The sequence below is a fragment of the Tupaia chinensis genome, unplaced genomic scaffold, assembly GCF_000334495.1.
Source record: "Tupaia chinensis unplaced genomic scaffold, TupChi_1.0 Scaffold000459_1, whole genome shotgun sequence".
NCBI classification, from domain to species: Eukaryota; Metazoa; Chordata; class Mammalia; order Scandentia; family Tupaiidae; genus Tupaia; species Tupaia belangeri.
In genome coordinates this window covers 2,883,295-2,904,997 of record NW_006159968.1, presented here as the reverse complement: position 1 = coordinate 2,904,997, position 21,703 = coordinate 2,883,295, and the positions used below count along the sequence as shown (strand labels likewise).

Below are 21,703 nucleotides of genomic sequence, written 5' to 3'. Positions count from 1 at the left end.
TTGGTGTAAGTGCACCCAATTTTTGTACAAGGACAAAATCGCCTAACAATATGTTTCTCAGAAAGTATCCCTGTCACTTCCTTTTGGCCAGAACCGCCATCATCCATTAATTTACCAAAATGACGAACACAAAGGAAAAGAGGAGAGGCACCCGATATATGTTCTCTAGGCCTTTTAGAAAACATGGAGTGGTTCCTTTGGGAACATATATGTGAATCTACAAGAAAGGTGATATTGTAGACATTAAGGGAATGGGTACTGTTCATAAAGGAATGCCCCACAAATGTTACCATGGCAAAACTGGAAGAGTCTACAATGTTACCCAGCATGCTGTTGGCATTGTTGTGAACAAACAAGTTAAGGGCAAGATTCTTGCCAAGAGAATCAATGTGCGTATTGAGCATATTAAACATTCTAAGAGCAGAGAAAGCTTCTTAAAACGTGTGAAGGAAAATGACCAGAAAAAGAAAGAAGCCAAAGAGAAAGGTACCTGGGTTCAACTAAAGCGCCAGCCTGCTCCACCCAGAGACGCACACTCTTTGAGAACCAATGGAAAGGAGCCTGAGCTACTGGAACCTATTCCCTATGAATTCATGGCATGATGGCTGTTAAAAATAAACTAATCTGTGCTCTATAAAAAAAAAAAAAAGAAAGAAAGAAATATTGCACTAGGAAAAATAATAAAATTTACACATTGTAGTCTAAAAAAAAAAAAAAAGAAGCCTACACAGGGGTTGTAAGGAACTCTGGAATTATTTTACCCTCATGTGAAGTCAAATGCTCATAACTTTTAGAATGTTTCATAATTTCAGATAAATTTACAAGGGAAATTTTCTTATGCTTTCAGATAGTAAACATGGAATTGAATGTAGCAAGAGCAGTATCAATGAACTATGTAATTAAGAACTATGGCTTATTCAAAATGACCTGGGTTTAATGTTCTCTTCCTGCTTAAATAGAACACAAGAATGTTCCCTCCTGAGTTACAAGAAAAGAAAGTAACAGTACGCTCTAGAATTTATTCCACACAGACCACCAGAGGGTTTTCTGATGGTCAAGTGGAAGTATGGAAATGCCAGCATGTCAAGTCAGCCTCCACCTTGTGGTTTATCCATTGCTTGTCTTCCTAGGTTTTTCATTTCTCACTGGCACAATATAAATAATTAAAATAATATCCATCTAAGAAAAGGGAAAGGAATTTGTCTGAATTCATGCTTTCTCAGCCTCCTTTCCCCTGCCCCTCCCCCCTTTTGTTCCCTGTCCATTTATCAGACTTCAGGAAATAAAATGATTTGGTGATCAGGGTAGAGCTGACTAACTGACATCATCTGTGCCACCAGTCCTCATTATGCAGAATTGATCAGTTCTATTAAATTATCAACAGAGGGTCAAGAGTAGTTGACTTTTGAAACTTAGGACATTAAGGCTGATTGAAAGTTTCTTACCAATTTAAGGCTTAAGAAAAATCATCTTCCCTAAATTCATCTCTTTTTTTAAAGCCATTTTAATCTATACACTTCTTACAGGTAGAGAGACAATCTTGCTGGTTCTTCCTTTTAAAAATTAAGAGCTTACTGCTGTTCCTTTTGAAGGAAGATATTCATCCAATGCCTTAGTTTATAGACTTAATTTTGTAAATAAAGACTGTAATATATTTTATCTAGTGGTATTCCCCTCTACAATTTTTTTTAAGAATGATTTTCTTTAACTTTATTATTATTATTTTCCAGTTCAATCAGCAGAGACAGAGAAAGAGAGGGAAAGCGAAAAAGCAAGCTGCCAGGTCCAGGACTTGAACTGCGGTCGGCCAAGTGGGAGTCCAGCACCTTTAACCACCACGCCACCTGCTGGCCCTCCCTTGTACACTTTTAAAAACTGCTTTTATTTTTTTCAAAAATATATACAGTGCACTCTCAATTAGAAAAAATATCTACATAAAAAAATGTAGAGGGAAGATTCTTGACCCATATTTTAGATTAGACGTCCATTAATATAGTTGTTAACTTAAAGATCCTGTTGTTTTCTGTTTGCTTATAAGTTCCAAGACAAATATGTTTCTCACTGAGCATCTCCAACATTAAATATAGTTTAGTATCATGTTTACCTTCAGGAAATAAAATGATTTGGTGATCAGGGTAGAGCTGACTAACTGACATCATCTGTGCCACCAGTCCTCATTATGCAGAATTGATCAGTTCTATTAAATTATCAACAGAGGGTCAAGAGTAGTTGACTTTTGAAACTTAGGACATTAAGGCTGATTGAAAGTTTCTTACCAATTTAAGGCTTAAGAAAAATCATCTTCCCTAAATTCATCTCTTTTTTTAAAGCCATTTTAATCTATACACTTCTTACAGGTAGAGAGACAATCTTGCTGGTTCTTCCTTTTAAAAATTAAGAGCTTACTGCTGTTCCTTTTGAAGGAAGATATTCATCCAATGCCTTAGTTTATAGACTTAATTTTGTAAATAAAGACTGTAATATATTTTATCTAGTGGTATTCCCCTCTACAATTTTTTTTAAGAATGATTTTCTTTAACTTTATTATTATTATTTTCCAGTTCAATCAGCAGAGACAGAGAAAGAGAGGGAAAGCGAAAAAGCAAGCTGCCAGGTCCAGGACTTGAACTGCGGTCGGCCAAGTGGGAGTCCAGCACCTTTAACCACCACGCCACCTGCTGGCCCTCCCTTGTACACTTTTAAAAACTGCTTTTATTTTTTTCAAAAATATATACAGTGCACTCTCAATTAGAAAAAATATCTACATAAAAAAATGTAGAGGGAAGATTCTTGACCCATATTTTAGATTAGACGTCCATTAATATAGTTGTTAACTTAAAGATCCTGTTGTTTTCTGTTTGCTTATAAGTTCCAAGACAAATATGTTTCTCACTGAGCATCTCCAACATTAAATATAGTTTAGTATCATGTTTACTTAAGCACATTTGAGTTTCAGACTTAGCTACCATTGTGGAATCTGCTTTTTGGTTATTCTAACATCAGAAGATAAAATAACATTACCTTCTAAGCTAAAACTAATTAACTTTATAGCATAGACTGAAGAATTTATATCAGTTAGATACTCAACCAGCTAATGATGTAACAAAATATCAAACTTATGACTTATAAAAAATCAGATAAGAATGTTGCTCATTAAAAATTACTCAATTTGATCAGAATCATTTGGAATTTTACATATAGAATTCCAATGTCCTCAGAAATATCTACAAAATTACAATAAATAAAAGGTTGTTTAGATACAGACCATAGCAAACTTTCCCTAAATGCAACTCTAATCATTAATATATGTAGTCTAGTGAAGCACTTTTGCGTATCAGACCTTAACCTGCCAAGAACTATTTAATAAACTTTTTCTAAAATTTTCTATATGTAAAAGATGTTTGTGTGTACACTCATATACACATATACACATAAAGATAACAACTAGATCAAGGTATTCAAGAGGATGAAGGACTAAAATAAAATAGAATAACTCTGCCTTCGAGATAAAATTACCAACTTGACCAATAGAATCGAGCACTGTAGGCATGATTCTTTGACCCTTTATGTGTGTGGAATGGATATGAATAAAACCGGAAATCACCACTTGACTCTTCTCTCTAAAATTTAATAAGTGTTTTAGTATTTGGGAGAATGGATGGGTATTAAATTTGGGGTACATTTAAAATTTTTCTTTGTACAAAACTAAGTCACTGGTTGTCTACGAAGAATTGTTTCTTTTAAAACAAACATCAGATCTTCATTGTACTCCCACCTTATTCTTCAGTATAACCAGAGACACCCATATGTGTACTAGTATCAAGTCAATATCTGTTGCAGTGTGCTGTACTAGATGCCATCACATTACCAAGGTGTCAGCAGGAGCGACAGGACAACTACTCTGATTGGAAAAAGATGGATAGCAGATCTTATGCAAGCCCGAGGGATTACACAGTCTAGGTTAGAGTTGTGGGTCAGACATGGAGCAAAAGTCTCAAATAGTGAAATTCCTTTCGGAGGGTCCCTTTGGACCTTTTCTCCATAACTAACACAGGCAGTTTTTCCTCTAAAGTTGGAAAAGATGGAAGTTTGGTTAAGTACCAGATAAAGTAGATAACTTATATCTAGCAATTGCATTATATGAAAATGACAACTCATGAAATGCTTGCATAAGGCAGCTGGTCTTTTTATTCTTTTTTTTTTTTTTTTTTTTTTTTAACAAAATTTTCAAAGGGGGGGGGGGGGTTGTTGAGAGTCAACTCATGAAATGCTTGCATAAGGCCGCTTGTTTTTTTTTTTTTTTTTTTTTTTTTTTTTGTTAAACAACATTCACAGAAGGGAGGAGTGGGATGTATGACTGGAGCCAAATTATGGACGCCATTGCCATCAGGCTGAGGGCTTTGTGTGTAATTTAGTAGGAAGTGGGGAAAGACTGAGATCCAGGCAGTGTCATTATCAGAGCCATGCTTTCATAAAAGGAATCTCAGCCATGCGACTGGACCAAACCAGAATGGAGAGACTGAAGTTAGAGACCAATTAGGAGAATCTTGTCATAGTCAAAACTAGATGTAATGAGGACTTAAACTAGAATGGCAAACCAGAGAAGAGGCAGGACAGGAGTGTAGGCGAGCACTGTTCTGGAAATAGAATGATGGGATGGACAGATGACTTGGAGATTTAGAGAAAGCAGGCACAAAAAGGGGGCAGAGACAGGTAAAATGACTTGGTTCTCCCAGATGCTATGAAATGGCATCATGAGGACCTGAATTAAGGACAATACGAACACGTAGGACAAGGAGTTAGTATGTAAAGTACGTTACCCTTTCACATGTAGGCCATAAGTGAAAATTGTGTGTAACAGGACTACAGGCCTTCTGACTTCTCCCTTATTCTTACCCTGGACTAACTATAGTTTTTTCTCCGAAGTCCAAAGCTCTTAGCCAATTCCAAGAACTGCCCTGGGTTGTTTTTGTCACTGAAGTAGTAGATTGCTTCTAGATACAAATAATTGACCAGTCAGAGCCTAATCTTGTATGTCTGCTCCAAATATCTAGAACAAAGCAACTGAAGATGCCCAAGTTTAATCTGACTTCAACTAGAAATATGATCCCTCAGTAGAAAAACTGAGGTAGTGGAACTCTTGCTGCTTGGTTTCCAGCTAAAGCCTTTGTATTACAGAGAAGCTAAGGTGCACAGCGTGAAGTCTTTTGCTTTCATTAGTCTTGCTGCTTTAGACTTAGCGAAAGAAGCCCATGAGCTAAAATTAGGGATGACCAGACTCCCAGGCAAGTATTCATGTATCATTTCTTCATTTTCATTCAGAGATAGTATAGTAACTGGATTATTCCTTCTGAGAATGTACTGGTGCCACAAAAAGTATTTTTTTTTTATAATAAAGCAATTGACTTTATACCTTTTATATTTTATTTATCTTAAGGCAAGAGAGAAATTCGAGAGCACCAAGTTAAAGGGTATTTCCTGAGTAAAATGTGGTAGTTGGTCTTAGAAGATGCAGAATGTGCTTCCTTTAAGATGACGATTAACGATACTCATTGAGCACTTACCAAAGTAGTGATTCTTAGTTTTAAACTATTTAAAATCTTAGATTATTTAATTTTTCTTTGTAAAGTATAATCAGAACCAAAATTATTTATCACATCCCTAAAAGTGTATTTATATACTCTCCCAGCTTTAACTATCTTAGAGCCCTGCTCACTTATGAAGCTTGGTTTAGTTTAGTCAGTGGGGTTCAAACCTTTCTGCACATCACATTACTGGTGACTGAGTTTATGATTCGGGCTTAGTCCTGTTGCGTAGGAGAGTCTCATTCTGGCAGTCTAATGCTAATCCGTAGACTTGCTTGGACATAGCTACAATAGTAGGCCATTGTCATAACCAGTGAAAACGTGGAGATTATTTGGTGCTGTGAAATGTAATCACAAAACCAACCAACACAAAGAACAATTGTAAAAGTTATTAGATGACTTCTAACTAGGTGACGGTATTATTTATGCTGACCTTTCTTAATTCTTCATTTTGCTTAAAATTCCGTTTTTCTAGGTTAGTAACACTGAAGAAATCACCTTTGAATCATTGAAGAAAGCAATTGGTGAGATAATTTATACTTGTTACCTCTAATATTTATTCTCTCTCTCTCTTTTTTTTTTTTTTTTTTTTTTTTTGAGAGGTTTTTGCTATAGGAGGGCGCATGTGCTCACCAGAAAGACAGAGAGAGACAGAAAGTGAGGATTCACCCCCCAGGGGAGATGGCTAAACTGCAGTCCCTTCTTCTCCATTCTCCTCTCGGGATCTTGGGTGCGCACACACCCAGCATGAGTTTAAGCCCCCCAGTCGGGGCCTCTAACCGCGGTCAACTGCATGGGAGTCCAGCAATGTAGCCATTATGCCAACTGCTGGGCCCACCTTTCCTAATATTTAACTCATCTTTATTTTGGTACGTTTTTTAGATGCCAGAATAAGTACAGGCAGCAAGGATGAAAAGAAAGAAAAAATATATATATATATTATTTTTTTCTGTGTCAATTGTCATTTATTTAGCTACATTCTTTAGACTTTTAAAATTGTCTTCAACTTCGTTTATGTTCTTTTTTTAAAGAATTATTTTATTCATTCATTTACTTTAATCGTTTGTATTCTTAAGTGAACATTCACATTTATATCAGTGGTGTAAAAAAGACACTTGTTTTTACTGTCTCCCAAACTTTAGCCAGACCATACATCATTTTAAGATTTAAAACTCTTTTTCAAATTGTAGTAAATAACTGGAAATACCAAAACAATACAGTTCCAAATGACTTCATCTGTACTTTATTTATTCCACTCAGTATCAAGTTCAACTTAGCATATATTTTTATTTAGTACCTCATATGTGCAAGAGTATAGTTTCTGATAACAGAATTAGGAAGGACCTTGAAGCCGTTTGACTTGCAGAAAGCTGCCATTCTCCTGCCTTTTTGCTCAGAGAAACAGAGATCCTCTATAAGAGGGTCTTTTATGGTTTTAACCCTTGGAGGTTTTATTCTTTCATGAGAGTGCTTTCTGAGCTTAAATGAGACCTTTTGAGAGTGTTCACCATTTGCTTTTTTTCTTTTAACATTAGCCCTGTATGTTCCTGATATTTGTAATAGCGCTCACGGTCATTGGCAGGGTTCTATAAAATTCTGCATTGCTTTTAATATATCTTTATAAATGTTTATGTAGAAACCAGTGGAATGGAAGAACAGGAAAAGGAAAAGAGGCGCCTTGTGATAGAGAAATTCCAGAAAGCACCTTTTGAAGAAATAGCAGCACAGTGTGAATCCAAAGTAAGAAGCAAATGGTGAAGGGGGTGGGGCTGAATATGGCATCATGGGAAGTCTGTCTTGTTATTGGTTGGTAAGTTCCAGTCTTTATGCAGATCAACAGAACATAAGGAAGTATATCAGACAGGAACTAAAAACTTGATTGGAATAGCTATTAAGCCTAAATAGTTTCTTAAACTAACAGAAATGGCAGATCCCAAACTAAATATTAATGATTATTGCTGTATTGATACATACATATTTTTTTGCATTGGTTTTCAGTGACTTCCTATGGGTATATTGTTTTTTTGTGTGCGTTGATTTGTTTTTAGAGGTGAGACTAAGAAAAACAAAAAGAGAAACCTTATGTTAAACTCCAAAATATGAGACAGGCGAAACTAAAACATGAAGCGTTCTGTACTGTCAGTTTAATAGTTATAATTATACTTTGTCTTTTAAGTTACATTTGTATTTTTACATATGGATATTCAGAAAATAATAAATCATTTCTGAATATTTTTTACCTTGCAGGCCAATTTACTTCATGACAGACTTGCTCAAATACTGGAACTGACAATACGGTAAGAGTTTTGTCACTGCAACAGCAATGACATAATAGCAGCAAAAAAATCCGTAAGATTCCTATAAATTCATAGCTGGTTATATCTAATTGTGCTTTTCATGTAGGACACAAGGGTCATATAGGTGACTCTGTCTCAGTGGTCATCTGTTAACCACATAGAGTCTGATACCATTTCTTGTCCAGTTGCTTTCTGGTTTTTCTAGCTTAGATCATTCCTTCCTCTGTAATGGACCTATAAGGACATTTGGGTAATTTGGAAGACCTATCTTCTAATATTATGTTTAGCCAGGAAATTGCTCATATTTAACCATTTTGACCCACAAACACTATAGTTAACATGGTTCAGTCTCATAGTTTTTTCCAGGAGCAGTAACAGTTCTACCTGTGCAGGTGGTGGGTGGTAGTACTGAACTTGCCTGCATCATATCCATTTGAGTCCTGAGAGGAAGTACTATGCTTCAGACCCAGACTGTCCAGCACACTGTAGTTCTGTGTCTAACTGTTGCTAAGTAACAGCACATGAAGGGCAGAGAGGCAGACTCCAGGTTTCATCCATAGAAAGAGCTTTATCATGGTCTTATATTGACTTTAGCATAGAAACAGCCTTTGTGTAAAGGGGCCAGAAGAGAGGCCACAGAGACCTGTACTTGTGGAATGGTTTTTACACATCAGCTGTATCTTTTATATTTTGATTTGATTTGATTAACCCTATTGTGCTTCGTCCCCCGTGTCTTATAAATGGACTAGGTTAATGCTCTAGTCCACTTAAACTTTGTAATTCCAGTCTCTTTTCTGCCTTCATATGCCAGACACGTCTTTGTATGTATCACATCTTATTCTAGGTACTTCCATCATTCCTTCTACCCCCACTAAGTTAATAAACACTCATTTACAGAATTTTAGAACAAAGACTTGGACTTAAATGTGCAAGACGTGTGAGAGCTAGGACTGGGGGACAATTGCTGGGTAGGGTCGTTACCTCGTTGTCTATTACTGTAGTACTCATTGTCTACCATGTACTTGATCTTTTGCTGTAAGCTTTTTATCTATTATTTCTGCTAATCCTCACCGTAGCTCCGAAAGGCAGGTAGATGCTTTTTTTTTTTCTTTCATTTCTCCAGATGAAACACACCAAGACATAGAGAAAGTAACTAGGGACCAGCAGATGGCATAATGATTACGTAACTGGACTCCCTCATAGTTGATTGCGGTTCGAATCTAGGACCCAGTGCTTAAAACTCACGCTGGGTGTGTGTGCATGCATGCCCAAGAGGAGAATGGAGGAGAAGGGATTGTGATGTGTGACTATTTACCTAGGGGATGATTTCTTGCTTTCTGTCTCTCTGTCTCTGTCTACCTGGCAAGCGCATCTGCCCTATCACAAAAAAACAAAAAACCTCTATCTCCAAAAAAAAAAAAAAGCAAACAAACAAACAAACAAAAAAAAACAGAGAGAAGTAAAGTAACTTGCTGAAGGTCCTGCAGCTAATCAGCCAGTGAGTGGGGGAGTCAAAATCAAACGATACTATTAGTCACAGTCATGTAATTATATAGGTTTATTGTTTCAGAATAAATATTGTGACCAACTGTTTGATTTATGGTTCTACAACTGCTTTAAATACTTAGCACTTATTGAACACTTACTAGTAATAACATTTATTGAAGGTTTATGATGGTCCAGGCACTGTGCTAAGTGCATTATCTTTTTAATATCTACAACAGACCTAAAAAATAAGTAGTAATTTTTCTCATTTTATTAAGAGTACAAAGATAGGCACATGGAAGTTAGGTAACTTCGGGGGACCAGCTGATGGCATAACGGTTATGTCTTTAGACTCATATGTAGTCAGCCACGCTGAGTCCCAGCCCAGTGGCTTAAACTCTTGTCCAGTGGTGTTGTCACATGCCCAAGATCCCGAGAAGAGAATGGAGGAGAAGGGATTGCACCGTGGCCATCTCCCCAGGATAATGATTTCTTGCATTCTGTCTGTCTCTGTTGAGTACATGCCCTTTGGAGTAGCTTACAGAGTAACAAAATGATACAGAGTAACAAAATAAACTTCATAGTGTTTCCTTAGAATTTTCTGTTTCTATCTAATCTGTTCTTTTAATTTGCCTCATCCTAGATGTCAGACAGCAAACAGGAAAGAGTTTGTGTTCTCCAGTAAAGAAGCAAAATAACTGTATTTCAGTTTCCACTGTGATTTTATTCACTGTATCCCAAGTATGGTAAAAAAAAAAAAAAAAAAAAGGAAGAAGAAAAAAAAATCCAGAGAAGCAATGAAATACAGTAAGAATAAACAGTTTCACAAAGACCCAGTTATTGGATTTAGTGGACTCAAAACAATACACACAGACACACACACACACATCATCATCATCATCAGAAAATTTAAAGGAAAAGATAAATATATTTTAGGGAAGAAATGTTTTTTGGGTGCTACTTATTCTTACTGTAGTTTCCTGCCTTTTTGTAATTGAAAATTGAAAATTTTACCATTCATTTCATAAGAGTATTAAAACATATAATCAAAAAGAAAATTAAAAATTTTACAAGGAAAAAGAAGAGTTGAACTTTGAAAAACAATTTAAGTGGCCTTAGAGAACAACTGAACAACCACAGAATATAGGTTTTTTTCAGAGTACACATATAACCTTCACAAAAATAGACCATTGTTGGACTGTATTTCAACTGTAGGTAAACGTCAGGAGATTTAACCACCATGCCACCTGTTGACTTCAAAGGTGTTCAGTATTATTAATTAGCAAGAAAAATGCAAATTTAAGAACTTAATGATAGATGATACCATTTGGTACCCATTAGAATTGCTAAATGAAAAAAAGTAGAGGAAATGCAAAATGCTGGTAAGAGTATGTACTGACTAGAACTCTCGTGGGACTATCAAATGCTATAGACCACTTCGTAAAACTAGCAATTTCTTATATAGTTAAACATATACTTAGTCTTGATCAAATACTAGTCCCATTTCTCAGTATTTATCCAAAGAAGTGAAAACTTATATTTGTAAAAATATATATTGATTACCAAAAATAGATTAATGTATCAGGAAAATACATGAAAACTATATGAAGGTAGCATTTGTGCACATATTAATGAAAATGAAAACATTCATAACCATGAAATAACTATCAACTCAAGGAACCATGTAGCATTTAGATGAAATTTGCAAAATTATTGAAAGATATAACTAATAAAACTGACCATGGAAGAAATAAAATACCAAAATAACCCTGTAATTGCTAATGTAATAACTATCTGAAATATACTTAGAAATATTTACATAAGTGAAAACTCAAAATTTGTTTAATGGGAAGTTAATGTAAAGACATCAGTTTTCTGCATATTAATCTTTAAGTTTAAGCAAAATCTTTACAGTTTTTTTTTTTTGTATGTGTGTGTATATTTAAACAAATGATGCTAAAGATGATGTGGAAGAATCCATATGTAAAAACAAACTGAGGAAAATGCTATGAGAAGGGAAAAAAAGGGGGGGCATAGAAGAAAATTTAGAAACACAGGGTCTGTGGTAAATTTAAGATTTCAGGAAAACAGAAAATTTTTAGTTAATCTTTTTGAAGAAGTACTGAAGACTATTCCAATAAGAGAGAGAGGAGAGGAAAGTCCTGCTTCCCTTCTTTGTCAAGATAGAACAATGACCTATTTAGAAAAACACAGACATACTAGAATTTATACAGAAATATTTTTTGTAATCTTGGATTTTGAAAAAAGCTTTTTGTAGCATAACTCAAAAACTAGAAATTGTAAGGAAATAGTTTTTTTGGTAAGATTTTAGGCATTTGGCACAAAGAAAGTTGAAATTTTAAGTTAGAGAAAAGCCTTAGTATTCTATGACAAAATATTAGTTTAAAAATTGATAGGAGAGAAATACCTGATTAGGAATATAGGTACTGGACTCAGATAGGCAATTTACATTTTCAAAACAAAATGGATACCACAAAGATACTTATTACAAGTAGTAACTCAAAAGTTGATAATAGAAATAAGAAAATGTTCCTTTTGCTTGTCAGATTGACAAAGACTTAAAATATAAAAGATAAGCAAAATCCAATATTTATTGCGTCATTCCCAACAGTCTAAAAGAACATATTCTGGTAATATGTACCATGATGAAAACTGTGGATACACTTTGATCTAGAAATTCCACCAGCAAGATTATATAACCTTGAAAACCAGTGATCAAGATAAAATTACATGTGTATAAGAATAGAGTTATGAGCATTAATTATTATAATGAAAAATGGAAATGAAACTGCATTTATCCACTGGATTAAATCACTTATATATCCAGCCAAAGAAGTATTAGGTTATTATTAAAAAAAGTATATATGAAAGTTTTTTTTTTTTTAACTAATGAAACAAAGCAACTCACAAGAATGGAGAGTGTAATCCTGTTGTAAAAAATTATACAGGGGTCAGAGCGTGGCATGGTGGCCAACTCCATGGTTCAGGTCCTGGACTCGATAGCTTGAAAAACTATGCCGGCACGTGTGTGCACATGCCTGAAGTCCTGAGAGGAGACTGGAGGAAAAGGGATTATGGCATGGTCGGGCCCCACAGGGGATGATTTCCCTTTTATCCTCTCTTTTATTTTTCTGTCTCTTGCATGTGCCTTATGGCAAAAACCTAAATATTTATATGTATATGTATGTGTGTGTATGTGTGTGTGTGTGTGTATGCACACACACACACATATATATATTCAAATGAAAATAACTGTTTTTGGCTTAAAAACAGCTTGACACCACCTAACCTCATAGCTGGCCGGCAACTACTTTACTTCGATGTTGGCAGGTAGTAGGGCGGACAGTTGGTGAGAGGAAAAGCGTTAAGTACCACACGTGTTGACAGTGCCTCCTTCTTTTACAGTCCTCCTCCCAGTCCATCAGGAACGCTGACCATTACTTCTGGGCATGCCCAGTACCAGTCTGTCCCCGTCTATGAGATGAAGTTTCCAGACCTGTGTGTGTACTAATTGGCTCGTGAAGACCTCTGCATACGATTTTAAAGCCTAAAAATTAAGGCAACGCTGAGTTTCAGGGTTTCCTTGATGCATATTAACATATTTCTTGAAAATAGTGAGAGAACTTATCTTTCACCAAATGCTTGGCAAACCGTATTAGAAGTCTGAGCGCTGTATGTGATTTACGGTACTGTGGAAGATGGAGTCATGCCATGTTAATTTGCTTTGACTTTCCTATTGCTTTTAAAATTGAACATGTATCGGTCTGTTATTATTTCATTGTTAAACAGTATATTTTAATTTTTCCACAAATGTAATTTTTTTTAAAAGTAAGCATTGAGAGGATTGAAGATGTGTGAAGTATCTACTGTGTTTCTGAAATGTCTGCACAACTCCTTAGAAATAGAATTGCTGCTGTTATTGTTACCTGCAGAAGCAAATACCCACAGATGTATCCCTAATCCTGGGGCTGCAGAACCGTGCTGTGGCTTTTTGTCTCTGTGCTTCAGACAAGTTGTGGTAGGCATCCTTCTGTTTGTTTACTGTAATAAAATGTACTACGCATTCTTCAACTTGTTTACACTAAGAACACATCTATTGAATAATGTTTCTAGAATCTGACTCCCCAAATTGCCATACTTTAAAGCGTCTAGTTCTTGTAATACTGTGTTTTCTGCCAAGAGTTTGACTGCTCTACTTGAGAGACTTAGAACTTACTCTTGAAGTACCGAACTGTGCAATATTTTTTACATCATAAGATGTGTTAGTTTACAGGCTATGCTTTGAAATTATAGTAGTATTTTGCTGTGGCTCCATTAATTAAATGAGATATATATTTAATATAGGAAAAGAAGACATTTAAAACAGCTACTAGTTCACCTGTGAAGAGTCTGTATGTTTTGATTTCTAAGAGCACATGAGTTTATGTTTTTACATTACACATTATTTTAAATTCTTATAGTCAAAAAATTCCCCAAATGGACTTTTAAGTGTAAGATTTGAACCATAACTTGTGTGCATCTCTATTAGGATTAATTATATAACATTTGAAAAGAGTGTCTATGTTTTAGTGACTTAGAGTTCTAAGGTTCGCTAATTTACGCTTCACACTGACAGATGTACACCTGTGTGCATTTTGTAAGCTCCACCCCATGGTAAAATGAATAGCTTTCTTTGCAACTCTTTTTATAAGATCACCTATTTATAGTTTTACTACCCTTTCATATTCATTTTCTTTTACATGAAACAATACACATATCAAAAACCATAGCTCCAAAAATAATTCCGTTTTTGGACTTTGTTCTTGTTTGAAAATTGCAATAAGAATAGGGTATTTTAACTTTGTGTTTATAGTTATTTAGGTACCTTTAGTAGAAACAGAAAAAAAGAACAACAGAATAAACATACTCAAAAGTCTTTGACTACTTAAACCAAAGTGCAACATCTCGAGAAGCAGCTTTGTCACTTAGACCTGAGCAGTGACACACAACATCCTGGGCTGTTTATTAAATGTGGATCCACAGGAACGGGTTTTTAGAGTGGCAGCATGGTCACCACTGGACAACCGACTGGCCCTGCTGCAGCCCTCACTGTGCCGTTGCCCCTTGACCAGGTGAAATGTTTCATGAGTTAAACTAGTTTTAATTTTTCTTTTTATTATCATCATCATTTCATTTTTTCCTTCTCTATTTTTAAGAATATTAGTTTTTATTAGTTTTTGACTATTCATTAAAAAAAAGTCTAAGCAGGGGGACATGCAAAAACAATCATCATCCATTTGGATGTCCTTTTACAAATTAACACTGTGTGCTTTTGTATGGAGAAAATATATATAATTTAATAGCATAAGAAAAGATATATATTCATTTGCACTCATTCAAAATGCAGACTTTGCTCTACAAAGTTTTGTTTCTCAGTGATTTTAAAATGCATGTATTGCATGTAAAGGAAACCATTGCAGTTAATGTCCTTCCTTTTCTCTTGGTCTTTGTAAACTGTTGATTTGAGTTTTGTGGCGATTTTATTGTTCTTTTTAAATCGCAGTAGACTTCTGGATCCTAGTGTTCTGAACTGGTCTTGTTGACGAAGACTCCCAAGGAATGAATCTCTTCCCTGCCTGCCCCTTCCATGTCTGCAGGGAATTCTGCAGGGACTAGGTTTGCATCCCACGTTTAGCCAGTTTGGATACTTAAAGTTTAGGATTATTGAAGTGTTCTCTGTATTGCTTTATTTCTGTAGATAGATAAAACCCTTAATAAATTGTTAATCATTCTTTTTTTGTTTTATACAGTTGCTTATATCATTCTTTGTTCTTGACATTGAGCAGTTAACATTTCAATGTTCCTCCTATACTTACATTGTCTATGACTGCTTATATAAGTGTTTGCGGTTGGAGTTTACCTGAATATATACACATACTTCCTGAAGACTTCTGAACTTCATTTTTTTTTTTTTTTAGAATAAAACTACACATTACCAGCAATTAGCTTCCCATGCCCAAAATGTTTTTGTTCTTTCTGTCTGAAAATGGAATTAGTCTGTCTTATTCATGCCAATATATGTATTAAATGTAATGAAATAAGTTTTTTTAAATGTAAAAATGTACTGTGCAATTCATATGTAAGCAATAAAACAAAAATCAAATTGCTTGTGCATAGTATTTATTTTAATAGCTATTATTATATTTGCTGAATTAAATTCATTCAACATTTTCTTTAGGTAAAAATGAAGACCTTTGATAAAAATCAAGTTGCCAGGACCAGCAGATGGCGTAACGGCTATGTCGCTGGACTTCCATGTAGTCGACTGCGGTTCGAGTCATGGACCTGGTGGCTTAAACTCATGCTGGGTGCGTGTTCATTTGTGCCCAACATCCGGAGAAGGGAATGAAGGAGAAGGGGATTGCGGCCTCCCCCCCCCCCCGGGGGGGGGGGGTGATTTCTCATTTTCTGTCTCTCTGTCTCTGTCTTTCTGGCAAGCATGATTTCTCGCTTTCTGTCTCTGTCACTCTCTCTCTGTCTTTTTGGTGAGCACACGCACCATATAGCAAAAATCTCTCTCTCAACAAAAAAGGTCAAGTTGCCAAGCAGATTTATTTCCATGTGCACAAGAAGTATCAGAATGATAACCACTAATTATGCCCAGTTATAGCTAAGATAAGTCTTCTTAGTGTGTGCTTGTCAGTGAACAGTCTTTTTTTTTTTGAGAGGTTTTTGCTATAGGGCACGTGCGCTCACCAGAAAGACAGAGACAGAGAGACAGAAAGCGAGAGATCACCCCCCAAGTGGGATGGCCACACCGCAGTCCCTTCTCTCGGGATCTTGGGCACGCACACACACACACACCCAGCGTGAGTTTAAGCTGCTGGGTCCAGGACTTGAACTGTGATCGATTACATGGGAGTCCAACAACATAGCCATTACGCAACCTGCTGGTCCCACCATCAGTCTTAATCAGTGTATTTTCAACTGTACCTCCTTGCTCTATTAATTATTGTACATGAAGCTTCACTTTAAAAAATATAATAGCTACTCTGTAGTGCCCTATGCCACCTGGTTTGCTCATCCCATCTCTCCTGCAGCTGTGTATTGTGGCGTGTTGGGTTTCCAGGACCTCCTGTATTGGGCAGTGTAGTGTATCTGGGAGGAGCTTGGGTTCTGGTTCAAATCCAACCTCACCTAAGGCTCAGTGGCCTCAGGCAAGTGGCTGAACTTTGAGCTGTGGTAAGTGATCCACTTAAAAAGGTACATCGTGCTACACCCACGTGACAGTATGCATTCAGTAAATGTGTGTTTCTGATTATGAGCCTCACAGTCTCCTTGGGTTTACCACAGGGGTCAGGAGTAAGCTGGGCAGCTTTCTGGTCTTAGACCAGTTGTTCTACTTTCTGAACCTGTTTCCCCCCATGCAAGGTGAGCGTTGGTATGTTTTCATAGCATCTACTTTCTTTCCATCTTTCACTTGCTGTGATCCTGTTTCCTGTTCTACCATCGAATATTTATCCCAAGTACCAAGTTCAGATAAATGAAAAAGCAGAGCCCAAATGGAGCATACAATTTCTCTACATCTTTGCCAACATCTGTTTTTGTGTTTTTCATTATAACCACCCTAGTGGGTGGGAAGTGGCATCTTGTTTTGATTTGTATTTTCCTAGTGACTAAAGACATTGAACATCTTCTCATGAGCTTATTGGCCTTTCATTTATCTTTGGAGAAATACCTATTCAGGTCTTTTCACCCATTTTTAAATATTCCAGTCATGCTCCCCATAATGCTTTTCTTCAGTGATGAGCCACATGTATGACAGTGGTCCCATAAGATTATCATGGAGCCGAAAATCACTGAACTGAGCCATGCCATGGCCATCTTAACGTCAGAGTGCGGCACGTTGCTCACATGTTGCTCACGTGTACGGGGTGATGCTGATGTAACCCACCCTGTGCTGCAGCAGTGTAATGTATAGCATGGCATGTACAGTTGTGTACAGTATGTAACACTTGAACATGGGAATAAGCAACCATGTTACTGGTTATGTGTTTTCCATACTCTGCTCATTTAGAGTGTACTTCTATGTCTTAAAGTTTACTGTGGGGGCCAGCAGGTGGCGTGGTAGCTTCTTACTGCCCTTAGGCTCTGCCCTTTCCAAATAATTTTTAACTTTACTGCTGATGACTTTTCTGATGTATAGGAGGCATGGCCTAAAATGCTTCTCAGACAGGTGCATAGAAAATGAAACTCAAACTTCTTGCTCCAATATAATGGGGCCTCTATCTTCCAATGTCGCCCTTTCTGCTTCCTGAGGAAGTGACCCCCCAGGTGAGTCCCATTTTGGACATTGTGAATTTAAGGTTCTTTTGGGGTATCCAAGTAACTGGAAAGTTGAATATTCAGGCCTGGATTTCAGAGACTTGGTGACAGTTTGGAAGTAAGGAATATTGACGAAACTGAAAATGTGTCCCAAGGAAGAGCAGTTATGTGACGCATAGAGTTGCTAGTCCCAAGCAGACATCCTGGGACCTCTAACTTCTTAGAATTCTGAGACCAAGAAAAGGTAGTGGAGGCCAGCAGGTGGTGCAGCCATGGAAGCACTGGATCCCACGTGGCTGGCTGCTCAGTTCCGATCCCACACCCCGTGGCTGGTGAGATGCTGGGCACTTGTGCCTGCCCAAGACTCCAGGAGGAGAATGTAGAAGAGATTGTGGTGTGACCTTTTCCTCTCTGTCTGTCTGGCAAGTGCATGTGCCCTAAGGCAAAAATCTAAAAGAAATAACTGGAGTTGCAAGAGCTTCTTGTTAATGTGTTTCTCCACACCCTTACTGAAAATATTTTCCTAGGAAAAGACTTGAAATTTGAAAATGTACTAAAATGCATAAAAGAGGAAATCTGTTGACGCACTGTGGCTTTATATTCTGGGGGCAGGAGTTGTCGGAGTCCTGTGATCCCTGGAAAGTATCCTCTCTAAGTTCTCTTCCAGCCCCAGCCTTTTAAGATTTAGCCTACAGTGCAGCAGTGCTGTGAGATTGTTTTCGTGGAGTCAACATTTCTGTAACTAGAAGAGTCCAGCAGGTCTCACTCTACTCTGGCCTGCTGGAGCAGAATGGGATTGTCCCCTCCCTGGGTTCTGCAGCCATTATGATGGGCCCTAGAGAAGATAAATGATATGCAAAGTGGTGATTCACAAAAGAAAAATTGGAGAAATTCGCCTACTCAAGACGCACAGATGAGACTCGGAAGCAGTGGGACTTCCAAGTTCATATTCAGTTAAGCACCCTCAGAGTCTGCTTTTATTTTTTATTTTTTAACATTACAAGTTTTTGTTTGTTTTGTTTTTTTGTTTTTTGGGGTTTTTTTTAGGTTTTTGCCATAGGGCGTGGGCACTCACTGGAGAGAAACAGAAAGTGAGAAATCAGCCCCAGAGCACATGGCCACACCACAATCCCTTTTCTTCCATTCTCCTCCTAGGATTTTGGGCAGGTACGCACACATGCCCAGTGTGATTTTAAGCTGTGGGGTCTGGGACTTGAACTGCAGTTGACCATGAGAGAGTCGAGCACCCTAACAACTACACCACCTGTTTTCCTTGCAAGGCTATTTTACACATAAATACCAAAATCCTAAGTAAAATACCAGCAGGCTGAATCCAACAACTTAGAAAATGGGTGCTACATTATGACTGAATTGGATTAATCCCAGAACTTCAAAACTGATTTAACATTTAAAAAAATGATGTACCACATTATAGATTAAGGAAGAAAATAATATGCACATTTAACTTTAGTTTTGCTGTAGGGCGTGTGTGCTCACCAGAGGGAGACAGAAAGAGAAAGAGGGGAACTGACCACATTTTCTCAATTTTCCTCTAGGGACCTTGGGCACACACACTCATGCCCGGTGTGTTTTTCAAGCTGCTGGGTCCGGGACTTGAACCATACAGTTGGCCATGTGAGGGTTAGCTGCCTTCACCACATCACCAGCTGGCCCCAGAGTGTTTTTTAAACATGTGCGTTTGCTATTTCTGCTTTAAAATCTTTCATGATTTTTCACTGTCTGGAGGCAAAAACCCAACCTGCCTACCCCTTGCCAGGATGCTCTATGCCCTTCAGAAGCTGAACCTATGTTACAGCTTGTTGATCATAAACTCAGAATTTTTTTTATAATATAGTAGTATTTCTAGCAATCTTAAATGCCTGAATTCTGTCTTTGCCTAGTCACCCAATAAAAGTGAGATTCTTGAGGAGCTTTTAACAGAATACAAAATAAGGGCCAATCTCATGGCCTACTGATGAAGGAAGCTAGATCCCACATGGCCAACTGTGTTTAAAGTTTTCAGTCCCAAAGGATTGAAAAAAAACACTGGTGTGTGTTCGTGCATATCTCAAATCCTAACAAAATGGAGAGGTGGAGAAGAAGGGATTGCAGCATGTGAGGAGGGGCTTTTTCTTGCCATTTCCCTCTGGTGAGAGCACATGCCCATGAACAATTTTTAAAATACTGTGTTTTATACCTGAAGGGAAAAAAAAAGTCCTGCTGCTTAAATTTTATCAGAGTAAACTCATTAAAGTTGCTTACTGCAGTTGTGCTGAAAAATACCTGTCTTGCCATTTTTAACAAGTGCCTGGTGCAAAATATTGCTTTTACAGTGCCTTGGACTGAGTCTCAGTTACACCATCATTTACAGACTCATGAGAAAATGAGACATAAGCAAAAAAGACCTGGGAAGAGTAACCAAAAAGATAGAAAGAAAACGAGTAGAGTATGTTAACTGGTAGAGTGTGTAGTCATTGCAGAGATGAGGGAGAATTTCATGAAGGAAGGAGTGGACAATCGTGGCATGATGCTGAAAGATAACCATGACAACAGAGATTTATCTAGTGGTTTAAGCAACATGGAGGTCGTTTATGAAAGGGTGACAGGAAGTACAGACAGTTTTTTGAGAAGTATTGGCAGGATGTTTTTTTGTTTTGTTTTGTTTTGTTTTTTTAATGTAGTGCTCATGTGCTTACTATAGTGACAGAGACAGAAAGCAAGAACTCACTGCCTGGGGGGATGACCATGCCACAATCTCCTCTATTCTCTTGGGATCTTGGGCATGCATACACAGGCCCCAGCATGGGTTTTTAAGCCACCAGGTCCGGAACTTGTGCCATGATAGATTATGTGGGAGTCCAGCAATGTAACCATTACACCATCAGCTAGTTCCAGGAGGATGAATTTTTAAAATGGGTAATACCTGGAGCAGAATGTTGAGTCAAGGGAGGGTTTTGTACAGATGGGAGATTTTAGGGCATGTCTGCATGCTAATTAGAATGATACAGAGGAAGAGAGGGAGAAAATGATTCAGAACAGAGGAAATGTTTGCAGGAATCAAAGTCTGGAGACGGCAAGAGAGTCACCAGATTACAGGTGGGCAAGCTGGACTTTGATAAGAAGGAACACTTATTTTGCTGTAACGGGGAATGAAAAGACTGCAAGTAATTTTGTAGCTTCAATGACAGGAAGATGAGGGTCTTCCCACTGGAAAGTTTCAGTTTTATCAGTGGAACATTAAGAGAGGTCATTGTTGCTGAATAGTTTTCCCCGTGTCTCGTAGATTTCTGCAAATCTTGTAAACTGAGAACTTACTGACTTCATTCTGGACTAACTTTCCAAGGATAGAGTATAGCAAATACTCGTGAGAGAGAAATGGTGTCTCTCTTTGGAGTCAAAGGCAGACATACATGTACTTACTATCCTGTATAGTAAACATAATGTCTTCCAGGGATGAAGTTCAGGCAGGCTTACGGCAGAGTGTGAGACCCAGACTCCCTCACTTCCAGCTTCTCTTGTGTAATGAAGACCACTACATGTGTGGTGGTTCTGTGGCCCTCCCTGCATTGCCTCACGGCTCAGGAACACTGCGTAAATGCTGAAACTCAGGCCATCACTCTTGCTGTAAGAAACTCCTTTGTTTCTGACTCAAATGTCTCATGCTTTTGCTACCATGCATCCATGAAATGGAGACTAACTTATTAAGTAGCAAATAAGATGCAAACCTCAAATTCTTCAAACTTGACAGCTAAGAGTGAGAGACAGGCTTGGGAGGTGTGGGGACAGAAGAGGAGGTACTAAACAATTGTCTTTGAAAAGTCAGCTTATTAAAGAAAGTTTGAGCATCTATTTGATTTTTTGTGATGATGAGATTAAAGTGAAACGGGTCAACTCAATTGCTTTTTCCCTACCAGCTTTCAGGTGAGGAAGTGGAGAAGGCAAATAGCCGCCTTTGTGGGGCTGGCCTCGCACAGTGACTGCCATAGAGGGGGGACACCTAGAAAATTCCTG

The 21,703-nt window shown here is 37.5% G+C and overlaps 1 protein-coding gene and 1 long non-coding RNA gene across 2 annotated transcripts in view; one reads left to right on the top strand and one right to left on the bottom strand.

The window, feature by feature from the left end:
* EFR3A (EFR3 homolog A) overlaps positions 1–15,241 on the top strand; it is a 67,701-nt gene extending 52,460 nt beyond the window's left edge. The window contains exons 19-22 of the mRNA XM_027774597.1: positions 6,061–6,109; positions 7,222–7,325; positions 7,833–7,882; positions 12,794–15,241. Coding sequence (XP_027630398.1) covers positions 6,061–6,109; positions 7,222–7,325; positions 7,833–7,882; positions 12,794–12,899 — 309 coding nt within the window. The 3' untranslated portion in view covers positions 12,900–15,241. The remainder of the gene's footprint in view (positions 1–6,060; positions 6,110–7,221; positions 7,326–7,832; positions 7,883–12,793) is intronic.
* Positions 857–2,517, bottom strand: LOC114009096 (uncharacterized). The gene is made up of 2 exons (XR_003550572.1): positions 2,105–2,517; positions 857–1,273 (listed from the first exon to the last, which is right to left on the bottom strand). It is a non-coding gene; the product is annotated as an uncharacterized LOC114009096 (long non-coding RNA).
* Positions 15,242–21,703: the final 6,462 nt, after the last annotated feature.